The sequence below is a fragment of the Muscardinus avellanarius genome (assembly GCF_963383645.1).
Source record: "Muscardinus avellanarius genome assembly, chromosome: 3".
Lineage (NCBI taxonomy): Eukaryota > Metazoa > Chordata > Mammalia > Rodentia > Gliridae > Muscardinus > Muscardinus avellanarius.
In genome coordinates, this window is record NC_137788.1 from 82,600,614 (window position 1) to 82,618,282 (window position 17,669).

The following is a 17,669-nucleotide window of genomic DNA, read 5'->3' on the forward strand; positions in this document are numbered from 1 at the left end:
TTGCTACAGCGTGTGCCACCACGCCCGGCTACTTCACTGATTTTTAAAGAAAAGGAAAAAAAAGGGACCTAAGGAAAAAACTTAACTAGAGTGAGTGGCTGGGAAAGAAAAGGAGCAAGAGTGTCCGGAGTCAGGGAAGCCGATGGAGGTGAAGGGAGACCAGAAAGATCACTAAGTTACTTTACCTCGTATCAAATAGCCGAGCACTTAGTGAACGCCCACACTGTGCTCAATGCTGGAGATTGAAAGGTGCCCCTAACAGCAGCGTCTGGCCTTAGGGTTGACATCTAGTTGGGCTGAAGGGGGCAGAGAAAGACCCCACCCCAGATCCCAGGCTGAGCCTCGGAGCCTAGGCTTCCTGGGCTGCCCGGCGCTGAGGTTTGGTTCGGCCCAAAGTTCGGCGTTCACCCTCCAGCCAGCAGGGGGCGGCGGACCACACGCCCTGCGCGCGGCGCTCCCTCTCTTTCGTACGTCTCTGCGTCATCGTCGGCGCTACATACTGCGCCTGCGCAGGAGCCACGGCCTTTTTCCCCCCTGTAGCGCTGCTCGGCCTGCAGGTCTGTGTCGAGCCGCGGACACGGGTCTCTGTTCCGCAGGATGGTGAGTGGGCGCCGCGACCTCGGGGCTCCGGAGGCACGAGGGCCCCTTCTCCTTGCCCGAGCGCCGGCCTGCGGCCCGCCATGCGCGGCGCTGGCGTCGGATGGCGTTCGATTCCCGTCTCGGCCGTGCCGGGGCTGCGGCTCCCGGCGTGGCCTTAATGGCTGCCGCCCAGTGCGCGGACTTGGGGGAGGGGTTGGAAAGATAGGCGGCCTGGATGGAGCCCCCCGGGCCTGGGAGAAGAGTGGGCCTAGAAGGCTGCTTGCGGTAGTAGTGCGGGCTGGCTTCGGGGGGCACCGGCGGGCCCCCGCGACGGGAAGGTGGGCTCCATTCGGCCCCGGGCCAGCTGGGCGATGATGTCGGAATGGGGGCGCGCTGCAAGTCCTCGGCCCCCAGTTGCTACGTGGGTTTTCCAGGGAAGAGTGGTACTGAGCCGTTTTATCAGAAAGCTGTACTTGGGCCTGGGCAGCGACTTTTAAGCCAAAACTGTCAACGGAGCTCGGAGGCCATGGCCGCCCTGGCCCTGAAGGGAGCTCCCTTGCGTTGGAATACGCGTCTCCAGCCTCTGTTACGACCTGCTAGCTGGGAATGGGCTCCAAAGGCAGGGTGGGGTTTTGCTTTACTTGGAGGTACAGGGATAGGAGGTGGATGTGCTCTTGCCTGGTGAAGTCATGTAGCAGGCAACTTAGCACGTTTGGAAAAAGCACAAAAGTGGGAGAAGCGTGTAAGTTTTTCTGAGACTTTTCGAAGCGGGATGTACTGTGTCGAGAGAGTTGACATTTGGCACCAGTTTGAGTTGGTGCTGGTAGGTGAGGAAATGAATACAGAAATTGTGAGTAAACTTTCAAAAGCAATTTTGTACTTGCTGGACCTAGTAAATTGAAACCTGCATTTTTGTGTGTTTCTTTCCATGTTTTCTGATGATACATTCTTACTGTATTTTGTAAAACTGTCAGCCTGTGATGGACAGTAGAAGAGAAGTGATTCTTGAGAACTCAGTTGGTTTGAGAAACATGAAATGCAACAAAAGTTGACAGTTGTATGTATTTGCTCTTGAAGTTCAACCCAGTGTTACTTTGTTATATGGTTTGCTTCTGTCAAAAGTATCATAGGCTAAAACATTCTTCAATGTTCTTACTTTCTTTTAGGGGTTTGTTAAAGTTGTCAAGAACAAGGCCTACTTTAAGAGATACCAAGTGAAATTTAGGAGACGACGAGGTATGAGCAATTTTTGTTTTTTGTATTTAAAAAAATCAGTTTAGTACTGGAATATCTCTTAAAATTTTTATTTTCTTCCAGAGGGCAAAACTGATTACTATGCTCGGAAACGCTTGGTGATCCAGGACAAAAATAAGTACAACACACCCAAGTACCGGATGATAGTTCGTGTGACCAACAGAGATATCATTTGTCAGGTGAGTTGGGTTGGTAAATCCCATTTACCAACTGCTAAAGAAGTTGTGATGGAAGCAAATCATGATATATGTGTATATATATATATATGTAGAAGGGCTGCTTCGGGCCCAAAAACATTGAGTAGTTCGCCAGGCATGGCGACACATGCTTATAATCCTTTGTGCTTGGGAGACTGAGACGGGAGGATGGCACAGGTTCAAAGCCAGCCTCAGCTACTTGGTTTCTCAGCAACTTAGTGAGACCACCCTGTTTCCAAATAAGATCTAAAATAGGTCTGGGAGTATAGCCAGGAGGTAGAAAGCCTCTGGGTTCCACCCCCAGTACCACCAAAAAAAAAAAGTTGAGTTCATTTTCTTATAGTAGGCGTACAGTTGTGAGACTGGGAAGTTGATATTTTTTTAAAAGCCTACTTGGAAGAACAGCCATAATTGGAAATATTGACCCATGTTAATCTTGTTTTCATTTTCTGATTTGGGGAAACCTCCCAAGTGAATTGGGGTGGGGAAGTAAAAGCCAAGTAAAAGGTTCTTGTGGGATTGGAGTGGTGGCACACGCCTGGAATCCCAGTACTTGGGAGGCCGAGGTAGGAAGATCGCTGGTTTGAAGCCAGCCTTAGCAATTTAATGAGACCCTGTTTCCAAATAATAAAAATGAAGTGGGGCTGGGTGTGTAGCTTGGAAGTAGAATGACGCAGGGCGTGGTGGCACACGCTTGTAATCCCAGCATTTGGGAGGCTGAAACAGGAGGATCAGCCTTAGCTACTTAGGCCTTTTGCAACTCAGTGAGACCCTGTTTTAAAAATAAAGAATAAAAAATAGGGTGGAGGTGTAGCTTGGAGGTCGAATGCCCCTGGGTTCCATCCCCAGTACCATAGGGGGGAAAAGAGTTTGTGATGGATTAAGTGCTATATGACCTTAAATGCCACTTAAACACATTGAAGAGAGATTTGGAAGGGTTAAAAACAAGACTCTTAAAATTGATACTTCTGTCCAGGCGTGGTGGAATCCCCACGCTTGGGAGGTGGAGACAGGAGGATCGCTCAGGTTTGAAGCCAGCATTGCTGGCTTAAGTAAGACCTGTTTCCAAATAAAAAAACAAAAAATAGGTCTGGAAGGGTAGCCCAGAGGTAGAAGGGTTTCTGGGAACCCCAGTACCACCAAAAAAAAAAAAGGTTATTTCTACTTTTTTTTTTTTTTTTCCCCAGCACTGGGGATGGAACCCAGGCCATTCTATCTCTTAGCAGCTATACCCCCAGATTTTTGTTCTTTTATTTTGAAATCGGGTCTAAGTTGCAGGCCTCATTAAGTAGCCGAGGTTGTATGCAAACCATGACCCTCTTGTCTTGGCCTCTCGCGTACTGGGATTACAAGCCACTCTGCCCTGCTTACTTAATGTTTTAAAGTCCTGCTTGAAAGACGTTTAAACGTGGCAGTTCTAAAAGTTAGTGTTCGAGGCTTTTACAACTGGGGACCATTTTGTTGTAGGGAAAGTTTCGGGGATTGAACCAGGCGCCTTACATATGCTTGATAAGTGCAACACCACTGAGCGATATCCAGGGCCTACGTATTTACTTTTTTATTTTTAAACAGGGTCTCACTAAGTTCTGGAGGGCCTCACTACTTAGCTGAGGCTGGCCACAAACCTATGATCCTCTTGTCTTACTCTCCCAAGTATTGGGATTATGAGTGTGCGCTACCATGCCCAGCTTTTTTTTTTTTTTTTTTTTAATGGTCTCTAGGTTATTGAGAATCTTCTAAGTTGCTGAGGCTGGTTTTGAACCTGTGATTATTAACCTGTCTTGGCTTCCCAAGTACTAGGATTACAGGTGTGCCAGTACCATGTCCCAACCCTAAGGCCTTTTCGGAAAAAAAGTTGGCCAGGCAGGCCTCAAACTTAAGTCCTCCTGCCCTTAGTCTCCTCTGTAGCTGGGATTACAAATGTGTGCCATGGCGCCTGGCTGCAGTTAGGGAATGTTTCAGTAGTTGTGATGTGCTGATCTTTTGTAGGAGGCTAGTATACCTGTTTTGGGGGTCGGATTACTTTGTTGACTGAAGGCATTGTTTTCATACCTGTTTGTTGAATGTAGTATAGTACAAATGGTGTTTTTTAAAATACTGAGTATTTCTTTTTGATTTGGGTTGTGCTCTCCGCCCCCGCCCTCCCATACAGGGGATTGGGCCCAGGGACATTCTATTTCTGAGCTATATACCACCAAACTAGGTCTCATTAAGGGTCCACACTAGTCTCAAACTTAAAATCCCGAGTCGGTCTCCTGGGTAGCCATGATTATAGTAATGTACCACCATGCCTGGTTCCTCTTAGATTTTTCTTTTGGTGGTACTAGGGATTGAACCTATGGCATTCTACCTCTGAGTTATTCCCCTAGCTCTTTTAAATTTTTTGTTTTGAAACAGGGTCTCAGTAGGTTGCTGAAAGTCTCCCTAAGTTGGTTAGGGTGGCCACAAACCTGTGATTCCTCTGTCTCGGCCTCCCAGGTATTGGGATTGTAGGCATGCGCCACCATGCCCCCACTTCGTCCTTAGACTGTATGTGGATATATTGGTGATTGAGGCTGGGGTGTTTTACCTCTGAGTTATACCCTCAGCCCTGTTTTTTTTTTTTTTTTTTTTTTTTTATTTGGAAACCCATCTCCCTGAGTTGCTAAGGCTGGCCTTGAACCTGTGATCCTCAGCCTCCCAAATACTAGAATTTTAGGTATTACACCATGCCTGGCCTTTTTTTTTTTTTTTTTTTTTAATGGTACTGGGGATAGAATCCAGGGGCATTCTACCTTCAACCTAAAAACTACACTTCCCCAGCCCTCTTTTTATTATTTTGAGACAGGGTCTCAGTAAGTTGTTGAGCTGAGTTGCTGAGGCTGTACTTGGACCCTCTTATCTCAGCCTCCCACGTCTGGGATTATAAGCATGTACCACCATGCCTTGCTCTGACTTCTGACTACTCTTTAAGAGCTTTGATTCACCAGCTCTAGGAGTCTTGGTATTTAGAAGTAAAGAATTATGGTATGATTTGTTCTAAATGTATTCCATGTGTATTTGATAATCTTATTTATTTAGTGGTACTGGAGATGGAACCCAGGTGAATTCTACCTCCAGTCTACACCCCTCTTTTTTTTTTTTTTGTGGTGGTACTGGTGATGGAACACAGGGGCCTACACTCCCAGACCTATTTTTTATATTTTTATTTGGAAACAGGGTCTCAAGCCAGCGAGACTGGCTTTGAACCTGCGTGATCCTCTGTCTCTGTCTCCCAAGTGTGGGGATTTCAAGTGTGGGCCACCATGCCCGACCCTATCCCTATTTTTTATTTGTTTTGAAACAGGGTCTCACTAAGTTGCAGAGGGCCTCCCAAGTACTGGGATTACAAGCATGCACCACCATGCTGAGCCCCAACGTTGTTTTGATCATTCTTAACATCCTCCTGTCTCAGCCTTCCAAGTACTGGGATTATAAATGCATACCAACATGTCCAGCTAACAGACAGTTTTTAAGTAAGGCAGATCTATGTGCATTGAGTTGAGGTCTTTTTTTGTTTGCGGTACTAGGGATGGAACCCAGGGGCATTCTATATCCGAACAACACCTCAGCCCTATTTTTTATACTTTTGAAATAGGGCCTCACTGAGTTGCAAAGGGCCTCACGCAGTAGCTGAGGCTGTCTGTGAACTGCCATCCTTCAGCCTCCCAAATGCTGGGATTGCAAGTGTGCACTGCCACACAGGTTTTTGTTTGTTTGTTTGTTTGTTTTTTTGTACTGAGAATGGAAACCAGGGGTCTTCTACCTCGAGCTAAACTTCCAGACCTATATTATATATTTTTTTACTTGTTTTTTGTTTCTGCCCCCGGGATATACTCACGGACCTATATTATACTTTTTAGTTGGAAACAGGGTCTAAGTAGCTGAAGCTGGCTTGGATCCTGCACAATCCTTTCTCAGCCTCCCAAGGACTGGGATTACAAGGGTATGCCACCATGCCCAGCTATCTTGGGATCTTTGAGCTATCTTGTATCTTTGAGACAGAGTTTTGACATGTTGCCCATACTGGCCTCAAACTCAATTTTTCCTCCTTTAGTCTCCAGTGTGTGCCACAGTGCTCAGTTTAGTCTTTTAATTTTAAAAAGAAGGCATTTAAGCTAGGCACAGTAGTGCATGCCTCTAATCCCAGTACTTAGGAGGCTGAGACAGGAGGATCACAGGTTTTAAGCCAGCCTTGACAACTTAGCAAGCAGGGCTCTCAGCAGTTTTGTAAGACCCTGTTTCTAGATTGAAAAAATAGGGCTAGCTGGGTATGGTGGAACATTTTGTAATCCCTGTACTTGGGAGGTTGAGAGAGGAGGATCATGCAGGTTTGAAGGATAAGTAATTAAACACTGAAAACAGTAGTACTAACCTGGTTTTCTCTTACTGTAGATTGCGTATGCCCGCATAGAAGGGGATATGATAGTCTGCGCAGCATATGCACACGAACTACCAAAATACGGTGTGAAAGTTGGCCTAACAAACTACGCTGCAGCATACTGCACTGGCCTGCTGCTGGCCCGCAGGGTATGTATACAGTGGCTTAGTACTTTGGGGTTAGCTAGTTTTTGGAGTTGGGTTCACTATGTTTGCACATGGATAAGAGGCTCCCAGGTACAGCTTCAGGAGGGTACTCTGTGTTATTCTTTGCTTAAAAGAGCATTTCTTACCCCTAAAATTTTATTCCAGATTAGGTTAAACCATACTGCATGTGATAACATTTAATATTTAATTGGCATCAAGTTATAGCCAAATAAAGTGGGAGAGATGTTATCAATTTCCTTGAAAATATAAGGATCAAATGAAAGATTGTATAGTTGTGACATGAAATTTTCTTAGAGTAATTTGAATATATTGAAATGGACATTCACTTTTTTTCTTAATAGCTTCTCAATAGGTTTGGCATGGACAAGATCTATGAAGGCCAAGTGGAGGTGACTGGAGATGAATACAATGTGGAAAGCATTGATGGTCAACCTGGTGCCTTCACCTGCTATTTGGATGCAGGCCTTGCCAGAACTACAACTGGCAATAAAGTTTTTGGGGCCCTGAAGGGAGCTGTGGATGGAGGCTTATCTATCCCTCATAGGTAATAGTATTCAAGACCTCATACATTGACTCTAGAGATTACCAAATCAATTAAAAAAGCAAGGTACTAGGTAAAAGGAAGCTTGCAGGAAAGGAATTCTATTTTATTATTATTATTTATTATGAAATAGGGTCTCACTAAGTTGTGGAGGGGCTCACAAAGTAGTTGAGGCTGGTTGCAAAACTGCGATCCTCCTGTCTCGGCCTCCCGAATGCTGGGATAACAAGTGTATATGACCATGTCTGGCTAGATTGTTACACGTCAAGGTTATTGAATTTGTAATTCCTTTGGTTTAATGATATTTTGAGGATATGTATCTTGATATTTTAGTGGTTACTTAGTCACCCCAAATTCATTTTTTGGCAGTAGACTGAATTTTTGGTAAGCCTAAAATAAAACCTAATTAAGGTTGGGTATAGTAAGACCCTGTTTAAAAAAATGGTGTCTGGCATGGATTTCTTCTCTCCTAGAATTGGGAGGCAAGCTGCCGAATGATGATATCCCACTAACTGAGCAGTCAGTAGTTGGTCCTTTGGTTGCATCTGATGCAATACAATTGTTTCAAGACGGGACTGATGGCAGCTACTGAAATGAATTTCTGCGAATGAACTAATTTCAGTCAGCATACTAAAACATGCAAAACTTTATTTTAGTACCAAACGATTCCCTGGTTATGATTCTGAAAGCAAGGAATTCAATGCTGAAGTACATCGGAAGCACATCATGGGTCAGAATGTTGCAGATTATATGCGCTATCTAATGGAAGAAGATGAAGATGCTTATAAGAAACAGTTTTCTCAGTACATAAAGAACAACGTTACTCCAGACATGGTAAAAATTTTACCTAAAAATGCCTATATTGGTCAGTTTAGAGAAACACGTTTAACTAATTTTTTGGTTGATATATTTTTTTTAATATATATATAGGTTTACTTCAGGCTAGCACGTGAGTTGAATGTAGGTGTGTTTGTAGGTATGGAGATCATCTTACGTAAACTTGGTCATAAAATGAAATTAGCATGTTGATTAACAGGTCAAATGAGGGAGATGAGCTGGACAGAGTGTGTCGGAATCTTGTGAAAGTACGGCAGGCTTCAAGCATCTAAAGCAGACCCCCAGACTTGGCTTACTGCTTCCTTCTCAGGAGAAATACTTGGCCTCCCTCCTCCAGTCTGCCTTCTTTAAATGAATAAACAGATGCAATGGCAAATTGGCCTTTTATGTATCTTTCATTTTAGCGCCTTCTGGAGGCAGTATTGCCCACCTGGCCTGTATGAAGCCTTTGGTGCATTTTTGTCTTGGCTGTCTTCTATTTATAATTCTTACTCCTGAGAATGGCAATAATCTATATTGTTTGACCTGAGGTGCTAGGGACTAAACTAATTTTGAGAAGAGGGGAGAAAGTTCACAGCAAATACATACTGTTATCAGGCCTGAACTTGAATCTTCAGGGCTACTTTTAAAATTTGTTTTGTTTTATTTTTTTGGTACTGGTGATGGAAACCAGGGGCATTCTACATCGCCAGCTCTATTTTTTTATTTATTTTGAAATAGGTCTCACTGAGTTGGAAGGGACCTCACTAAGTAGCTGAGGCTGTCTGTGAACCACAATCTCTTGTCTCAGCCTCCCAAGCGCTAGGATTACAAGCATACGTCACCATGCCCAGTCCCATTTTTAAAAACTTTTTACTTATTCATTTTTGCAGTGCTGGGGATTAAACCCAGACCTCTGAGCTACACCCCTTTTTTTGTGGTACTGGGGGTGGAACCCAAGGTCATTCCACCTCCAAGTTGCAATGCAACCCCAGCCCTATTTTTTATACTTTATTTTGAAACAGGATCTCATTAAGATGCAGAGGACCTTGCTAAATCTCTGAGGCTGGTCTCAAACCTCTGATCCTCCTTTCTCAGCCTCCCAACTACAGGGATTACAAGTGTATACTGCCATACCTGGCTGAATTTCTTAAGCTTTTATCCATGTTATATTTAAGCTGGACTGATCTTTGGCTAATGTACACATAGTTTTTATTGTTTGTGTACCTGCGTGTGTACATTTTTGCATTTTCCTTTGTTAAGCTTTATGCAGAATCTTAAGTAGCCTGGTGCTGGTCTTGAACGTGCACTCAAATAATTGTGGGCCTGGATAACCTTGACTTTTCTGTGTACTGCAGATGAAACCCAGGGGCATTCTACCTCTGAGCTACACCTTTAGCCCTATTTTATTTTTCTTTATTTTGAAACACAGGGTCTTGGGAAGTTGTGGAGAGCCTCACAAGTTGCTGAGGCTGGCCGTGAACCTGTGGCCTGTCTCATCCTCCCAAGTACACGTATTACAGCCATGCGCCACCATGTCCAATTCCAGATGTTTAGAATGACGAGTACAATGTGTATTAATACAAAAATAAGTTTGCTGGTTAGGTATAGTCAACTACACGTTAATGAAACTGTTTCAAAATAAAGAAAAAAATAGGGCTGGGGTAAAGCTCAGAAGTAGAATGCCCCTGGGTTCAATCCCAGTACCTACACATACACACAGATTTGCTTCAGAGGACTCGGAAATAAGGCTGTGTTCCTTAGGAGTGAACAGATCTTTTGAATAGTATTAGTCCACGGTAATAAGGTAAACATTGGGAATTTGTTAGAAAAGGGTGGGTTGCTTTAGAGAGTTTCCAATATTGACTAGTTTACTTGTTTTTGAGAATTTGGCAAGTAGTAGAATAGTGTGCATCACAGTAGGGCATATGAAGTGAAACCAAGTACTGTTTGCTTTCCTTTGTTTCAGATGGAGGAGATGTATAAGAAAGCTCATTCTGCTATACGACAGAACCCAGTCTATGAGAAGAAGCCCAAGAGAGAAGTTAAAAAGAAGAGGTATGTGTCTTACTGTTGTCTTTCAAGAGAAAGAGGTTGGGAATGGTTCCTGTACTTGTTTTTATTTGCTGCGTCAGACTTTGTTGGAAATTGTGCAAACTCGATCACTAGTTCTGCGCTATGTGGCAGAAGCTAAGGGAACCAGGTTTGCTAAAGTAATTGTGTGATAGAATGTATTAAGACCTCAGAATCCACTGAGGTGGCCCATTCTATCCTAGTACAGTGCCAGTACCAGTTACTGCATTTCTAAAATTGGGTGCCTACAGTAAACAGCTGTTTATCTTTCATATTTTGATCATTGTACTACCTAACATCCATTTTCATTTGATTTTTGGTTAATAGGACAATACTAAAATTTGGCTTGGGAAAGTTAGCTTAATACAATTTGGATTATTCAACCTCCATCTGATTACAACATCTTGTCATTTTTTGTTGAAAATGTTTTGTGTCTTCTCTGTGGCGGTTTGGGGGTATAGTGGAAATTGAACCTAGGAGAGCTCTACCACTGAGCTATATCCCAGCCCTTTTTAAAAAATGAATTTTGAAGCCGGGCGTGGTGGCGCACGCTTGTAATCCCTGCACTTGGGAGGCTGAGACAGGAGGATCACACGGGTTTGAAGCCAGCCTCAGCTACTTAGTGAGGCTCTCAGCAACTTAGTGAGACCCTGTTTCCAAATAAAGGTATAAAATAGGACTGGGAGTATAGCCCGGAGGTAGAAAGCCTCTGGGTTCCACCCCAGTACCACCCCCCCAAAAAAAATATGAATTTTGGAACAATCTCACTGAATTGCTGGGGCTGGTGTTGAACTTGAGATCCTCCTGTCTCAGTTTACTGAGTAGTTAGGATTGCACATGAGCTATGGTTTTAGAAAATAGTTTCCTGGCTAGGTTCTGTGACACATGCCTATAATTCGCCTATAATATCATAATTTAACAAGGCTCTGCTTAAATAAAAAAAAAAACAGGGCTGGGGTGTATCTTAGGTGGAGGGCCTCTGGGTTCAATCCCCAGTACCACAGAAAAAAGATGAAGAATATATATTCTTGTCTTTCTAACTACTTTTACAGGTGGAATCGTCCCAAAATGTCTCTTGCCCAGAAGAAAGATCGGGTAGCTCAAAAGAAGGCAAGCTTCCTCAGAGCTCAGGAGCGGGCTGCGGAGAGCTAAACCAAACAAAAATTTTCTATGAAGATTTTTCAGATAAAGACAATAAACTTATTGACCAAGCAGATAACTGTGTTAAAGCTTTGGGGAGAGAATACTGGGGGTTGAACAAGGTCTAGGTTGCTGAGAAGAATCTCACATTACTAAGGCTCTCCTTGAACCTTTGGGCTTCCTGTCTCTGCCTCCCAAGTAGATTATAGGCATAGACTATTTTACCAGCATGTTAGTTATTGTTGTTTTGTTTTTGCAGTATTGGGGATGAAACCCAGTGGCATTTTACCCCCAGCCCTGTTTTTTATTCTGTTTTGTAACAGGGTCTCATTGAGTTGCAAAGGGCCTCACACTAAGTAGTAGCTGAGGCTTAGGACCGAGTTCCTCCTGTTACAGCCTCCCAAATGTTGGGATTACAAGCGTTGTGCCACAACCAGTTTACAGTTCTTGTTTTAGACTAGGAAATAACCTAAAGTGCATAAAACCAAAGGAGTTCACAGTTTTTTCCTATATGCATTTTTTTTTCCAAAAAATAACAGCTTTTCCCAGAAAAAGCCATCTCAGCGTGCTAACTCCCACTCATAACCTATTTCTTGGACTATAGTCCCTGATAGGAGTTCTTCCTCAAACTCTGATGGACAGCTCTCCCTAAAAACCTGATAAGCAACAGCAATGATTACTAGGAAGTTTTCTATCTATTAATAGAACCAGATGATAATTTAAAACTGGCTTTAATTTTTGAGAAAACTAATGAAAGTCAAACATTTAACACATACACATTCACATTAACCAGGTCAAACCTGTGAGCTGAAAATACTGGGGCTTTTCTCCAAGAGGAAGTATTTTTTATGGAGATGTTGAAGGGTACATGCCAGATCTGAATATACATACGAGAATAACAAGGATCAAATATTAAGCCTTGCATATCAAGTTCACATGGTAAAAAAAACGAATTTACATGCATCTTTAAGAAATAGCCCTTTGGCCCATAGGAAATACTGTTTGAAAGTGAAAGAACACTAGAACTTACCATGATTTACTTCAGCCTTGCTCATAACTGTTCCATTTTTCCCAAAACTCAGGATCTCCTTTGGGTCTGTGGCCTTTGCTCCAGGGTTTTATTCCTGGGCTCAAGGGCTGAGCTACATCCTAGCCCAAGGTAATTGTTTTTAAAGAGATCAGCTGGTTGGTGGTAAAATGGGCCTATCAAAGCTTTAGCTGATCTGGTTTCAGCCACTAAAACCAGCACACTTCATGAAGTTAGGAGCCACTCCATGGAACATTCCAGCTTAGAAAATCTGTCTCATGAGGTTAAAGTATATGCCTATAATACAACAAACCATGCTACTAACCCAGCATCTGTTTTATAAAGGAATTTTAATTTACCTCCTTAGTCTTTGTTAATGTGCAAATTGTACCATGCTAAGACATTAGTAATTTATGTGTAAATTTTCAAACAGCAGCTTCAATGCAAACAATGTCTCCAGTAATGGTATTTTGGCTAATAAGTCTATACAACACTCACTGTTGATATTTATGGAATGAGGCTTTTCACAGCTTTTTTTTTAAGTCGGTCAAAATAATTATACAGTGAATGTACTTGGGGACTGTAAGGGCTTCTAACAGTGGGGATGAGATCTTTTGGACATGTCGATCCTATACAGCCTGTATCACTTAGTAGTGTGTATTGAAGGTGATGCTCCTCAGCCCCAGGGAAAGGGGTCTGGTCTCTAAATCAAGAGTCAGTCTTCAGTTTTTTTTTTTTTTTTTTGCAGTACTGGGGGTGGACCCAGGGGCTTTCTACCTCCAGGTTATACTTCCAGCCCTATTTTTTTATACTTTATTTGGAAACAGGGTCTCACTATGTTCCAAGACCCTCACTAAGTAGCTGAGGCTGGCTTCGAACCTGTGTGATCCTCCTGTCTCAGCCTCCCAAGCGCGGGGATTATAAGCGTGCGCCACCACGCCCGGCTAGAGTCAGTCTTAGATGCTCAAAACTTCAGATGTACTGGCTCTCCTACGTGGTAACAATGTCCAGACAATCTTAGGAGTCATTTGTGTAGGAGATTTTCTTCCACAATAATGTTTTTAGGTTATTTAGTATCAAAGAATGTTCCATTTCCATTTGATTGGCTGTCACTTTGAGAGCAATACAAGAATAAAGCTGCTTTTCCAATTCTTCACGAATTTCACTTGGAGCACCGCGCAGTAGGTAGTCTTTGAGAAGCTGACAGGCTTTTGCTAAGTTTGGTTGTATCACTTCGGAAGTACATCTCATCGTGCTACGATCACAGCTAGTTCTACAATCTGTGCCATAGACACAGTCCAGATCAGATTTACAGTGACGATCTTTGATGAGTTCTTTCAGGTTTGTTTCTGGCACAATTTTTCTCATATCCACCATTTTCAAATCATACTTATCATTGTATCCTAGGTTTTTGGCACTAGTATCACACATGAGGAAGTTTCCATAGGGGCCATGAAAAACATCTTCCACAAATTCTAGAAGTCCTATGGCTATTTTAGCCTTTCTAGGCCATGATGGTGTGAACAACTGATCCATACTTCTTCTGAACCCAGATGGGATGAAAAGTTCAATGACCCATGGAAGGCTAATCCCATAAAGAGAGGTATATTCAACACTTTCCATCACATAGAGATCACCACAGAACCCCATTAGTTTGGGGGTATGTTCTTTATCTTGAAGTATCACCATGAGAAGAAATTCATTTAACTGAAGAAGTGCCCATGCTGACTTTGCTTCTCCCAAGGAAACCTGACCATCTTTGTCTCCATCAGCCACTGTCAGGATGAGATTAACCAGTTCAGAGAGGTTTCCTTGGTCACCCAATTTTGCCTGTCAAGACAAGAATTTGGCAAATTATACAGAAGGAATGAAAAATATATTCTATTAACAGTAATACTAAGTTCTATGGACAATAATACCATGCTATTAATCTTGCTAATGAATCCCCATAAAAGAACTTAGTATGTTAGCTCTCTCAAGATACTTCCTTAAATTAGAAACATGTTTTATAAAATTGCAGTAAAACCCACTATTTTTATTTATTTTTGCTGGTCTGGGGATGGAACCCAGGGGCATTCTACCTCTGAGCTACACCCCCAGCCCTATTTTTTATCCTTTTTTCTTTTCTTTTCTTTCTTTCTTTCTTTTTTTTTTTTTTTTTTTTGGTGGTACTGGGGTTCCTGGAAGCCCTTCTACCTCCGGGCTATACTCCCAGACCTATTTTATATTTTTGAAACAGGGTCTCTTACGCCAGCGCGGCTGGCTTCGAACCTGCGCGATCCTCCTGTCTCCACCTCCCAAGCGCGGGGATTACAAGCGTGCACCACCACGCCTGGCTATTTTTTATTCTTTATTTTGAAACAGGGTCTCACACTAAGTTGCGGAAGTCTCACTAAGTAGCTGAGGCTGACTGCAAATCGTGATTCTCCTGTCTCAGCTTCCTAACTACTGGGATTACAAGTGTGCACCACCACATCCAGTTTAAAACCCACTTTTTTTTTTTTTTTGCGGTACTGGGGATGGAACCCAGGGGCCTTCTACCTCCAGGCTACACTCCCACCCAGACCTATTTTATATTTTATTTGGAAACAGGGTCGCTTAAGTGGGCTGAGGCTGGCTTTGAACCTCCGCAATCCTCCTGTCTCAGCCTCCCAAGCGTGGGGATTACAAGCGTGCGCCACCACGCCCTGCTAAAACTCACTTTAAATGTATTTGTTTATTAAAAAATGGCCACCCTGCTGGGTGTGGTGACACATGCTTGTAATCCCCGTGCTTGGGAGGCGGAGGAGGAGGATCGCGCAGGTTCAAAGCCAGCTTTGCTGGCTTAAGAGACCCTGTTTTCAAATAAAATATAAAATAGGTCTGGGAATGTATCCTGGAGGTAGAAGGGTTCCATCCCCAGTACCACCAGAAAAAAAAAATGGCCACCCAAACTCCCCAGCCCTGTGAGACCCTTTGGAAGCTAACGAAGACACTAATTATCCTTTGTCTTGTTTACATATTTATTACTTGCCAAATTGAACTGTAATGTATTCATATCAAAGTTATAAGGGTCAAGTGAAAATTCTTGTGTGTGTGTGTGTGTTTCTGGGTTTTGAACTCACAGGCATTCTACATTCAAGCTACACTCTCAGCCCTGTTTTATTCTTATTTTAAAACGGTCTCACTAGTTAATGAGAGTCTCACTACTTGTGAAGGCTGTTCTCCAACATCTCCTGTCTCAGCCTCCGAAATATTGGGATTACAAGCATGTACCACAATGCCCAGCTTTTTTTTTTCCCCTTCTTTTTTTGTGGTACTGGGGATGGAATCCAGGGGCATTCTACTTCTGTGCTACACTCCAGCCCTGTTTCTACACACAAGTCCTGTTTTTTATTATGTTTTGAAACAGGGTCTCACTGAGTTGCAAAGGGCCTCACTAGGTAGTAGCTGAGGTGTCTACAAACTGCAATCCTTCTGTCTCAGCCTCTCAAATGCTGGGATTACAAGCATGTGCCACCACGCCCAGCTTATTTTCTTCTATTTATATTTAGCACATTAACAGCATTATTTTGTTCTAATTATATTGCTCCAACAATAGTTATAAAGGTTTTCTCTCAGCCAGGCATGGTGGCGCACAATTGTAATCCCAGCACTTGGGAGGCTGAGACAGGAGGATCGAAGCCAGCCTCAGCTACTTAGTGAGGCTCTCAGCAATTTAGTGAGACCCTGTTTCCAAATAAAATATAAAATAGGTCTGGGAGTATAGCCCGGAGGTTGAAAGCCTCTGGGTTCCACAAAAAAAAAAAAAAAAAAAAAAAAAAAGGTTTTCCCTCTTAAAATACAATGGGATAAAATAGTATGAAATGCATGTAAAATAGCAAAAGAAAGCTTTTAAATGAAAATAAAAGCAGTAAAGATAAAAATAAATTTTCTCAAACATAACTATTTCTATTTTTATTTCACTTTTTTAGTATTAGTTTTAATGGCAAAATATATAGCAATTCAACTAGTTAATGAACTCCTACCTTATCACTGGACTTGGCATTGGGTAGGGATACTGGAGATTGAAGCCAGAAGCATTCTACCTCTGAGCTACACTCCCAGCTCTATAGCCTATTTATTTTTCAATTTGAAACAGGAAGCTGGGCATGGTGGAGCACACTTGTAATCCCAGCATTTGGGAGGCTGAGACCAGAGTATCGTGGTTCGCAAACAGCATCAGCTACTTAGGCCCTTCGCAACTCAGTGAGACCCTGTTTCAAAATAAAGAATTGTTAAGGCTTCGCTGAATTGTTAAGGCTGGCTTTGAACCTGCAATACTCCTGTCTCAGTCTCCCAAGTACTAGAATTACAGACATACGTAGGTCAGCATGCCTGGTTCCTTTAAAAAAAAAAATTATATATATATATATATTTATTTATTTATTTATATACCAGTACCTCGGATTGAACACAGGGTACCATACCTCTGACCTACACTCCTAGCCCTATTTTTTTTTTTCCAGTACTGGAGATGGAACCCAGGGGCATTCTACCTCCGAACTACACCCCCAGACCTAGTTTTAGGACCTAGGTAGCTAAGGTTGTCTGTGAACCTGGATCCTCCTGTCTCAGCCTAAGGAATACTGGGATTACAAGCGTGCACCACCATGCCCGGCTCCTAGCCCTATTTATTTTTTATCCTTTTTTTTTTTTTTTTTTTTTTTTTTTTTTGGTGGTACTGGGGATGGAACCCTTCTACCTCCGGGCTACACTCCCAGACCTATTTTTATATATTTTATTTAGAAACAGGGTCCCTTAAACCAGCGAGGCTGGCTTCGAACCTGCACGATCCTCCTGTCTCAGCCTCCCAAGCACAGGGATTATAAGCTTGCGCCACCACACCCGGCTCTTAGCCCTATTTTTTATCCTTTATTTTGAAACAGGTTCACACTAAATTGAGGACAGCCTCACTATGTAGCTGAAGCTGGCTGTGAACCTGTGATCTTCCTGTTTCAGCTTTCCAAGTACTGGGATTACAAATGTGCACCACCACACTCAGTTTTTTTAAATTTTAAAACAAGAGTCCCTGTAAGTTGTTGAGACTCTCACCAAATTGCTATGGCTGTCCTCAAACCTGCAATCCTCTGCATATCAGCATTGTGATGATTTGGGATGGGTCCTGCCAATTCCTCTGGAAGAACACTGCTTCACACTATCGAAGTGTCAGTAGATACACTTACCTTAAAGAGACTGTAGACCATTTCTTTGAATTTCTGTACAGTAGTTCCCCTAGTTGGCTTATCAAACAGCACTATTTCTTTTCTTGGTTCCAATTCTGTTCCAAAATCAACATGAAGTGCTTGTTCCATTTGACATTTCACAACACCTGGCAGATTATCCCAAATCCCTAAATACATCTTTGTGAAAAATAATGACAAGTTAGGTATTATATTAAGTAGAAAATCTCTATAAAATATAGCACTGTAGTTTTAGGGTCCTTTTCCTATACAAA

The 17,669-nt window shown here is 42.7% G+C and overlaps 2 protein-coding genes across 4 annotated transcripts in view; one reads left to right on the forward strand and one right to left on the reverse strand.

Annotated features, from left to right (window-relative positions):
- Window positions 1-546: 546 nt before the first annotated feature.
- RPL5 (ribosomal protein L5) lies at window positions 547-11,234 on the forward strand. The gene is made up of 8 exons (XM_080692961.1): window positions 547-600; window positions 1,746-1,815; window positions 1,897-2,012; window positions 6,444-6,578; window positions 6,938-7,140; window positions 7,794-7,971; window positions 9,923-10,011; window positions 11,079-11,234. Exons 1-8 carry the CDS (start codon window positions 598-600, stop codon window positions 11,176-11,178), a joined length of 894 nt encoding a protein of 297 aa, XP_080549087.1. The 5' UTR covers window positions 547-597; the 3' UTR covers window positions 11,179-11,234.
- Window positions 11,235-13,210: 1,976 nt separating this feature from the next.
- Window positions 13,211-17,669, reverse strand: part of DIPK1A (divergent protein kinase domain 1A) — a gene marked incomplete at both ends in the record, with an annotated part of 92,393 nt that continues 87,934 nt past the window's right edge. For 2 of the 3 annotated variants that reach the window (XM_080690858.1, XM_080690857.1), the window contains 2 exons: window positions 13,211-14,023; window positions 17,398-17,574. In XM_080690858.1, coding sequence (XP_080546984.1) covers window positions 13,211-14,023; window positions 17,398-17,574 — 990 coding nt within the window. The remainder of the gene's footprint in view (window positions 14,024-17,397; window positions 17,575-17,669) is intronic. The other variant, XM_080690859.1, reaches the window with a different exon arrangement.

Coding starts and splice junctions, on each gene's coding strand:
- RPL5 (XM_080692961.1), top strand. Junction 1,816..1,896: donor GAAATTTAGGAGACGACGAG/GTATGAGCAATT, acceptor ATTTTCTTCCAG/AGGGCAAAACTGATTACTAT. Junction 10,012..11,078: donor AGAGAAGTTAAAAAGAAGAG/GTATGTGTCTTA, acceptor CTACTTTTACAG/GTGGAATCGTCCCAAAATGT.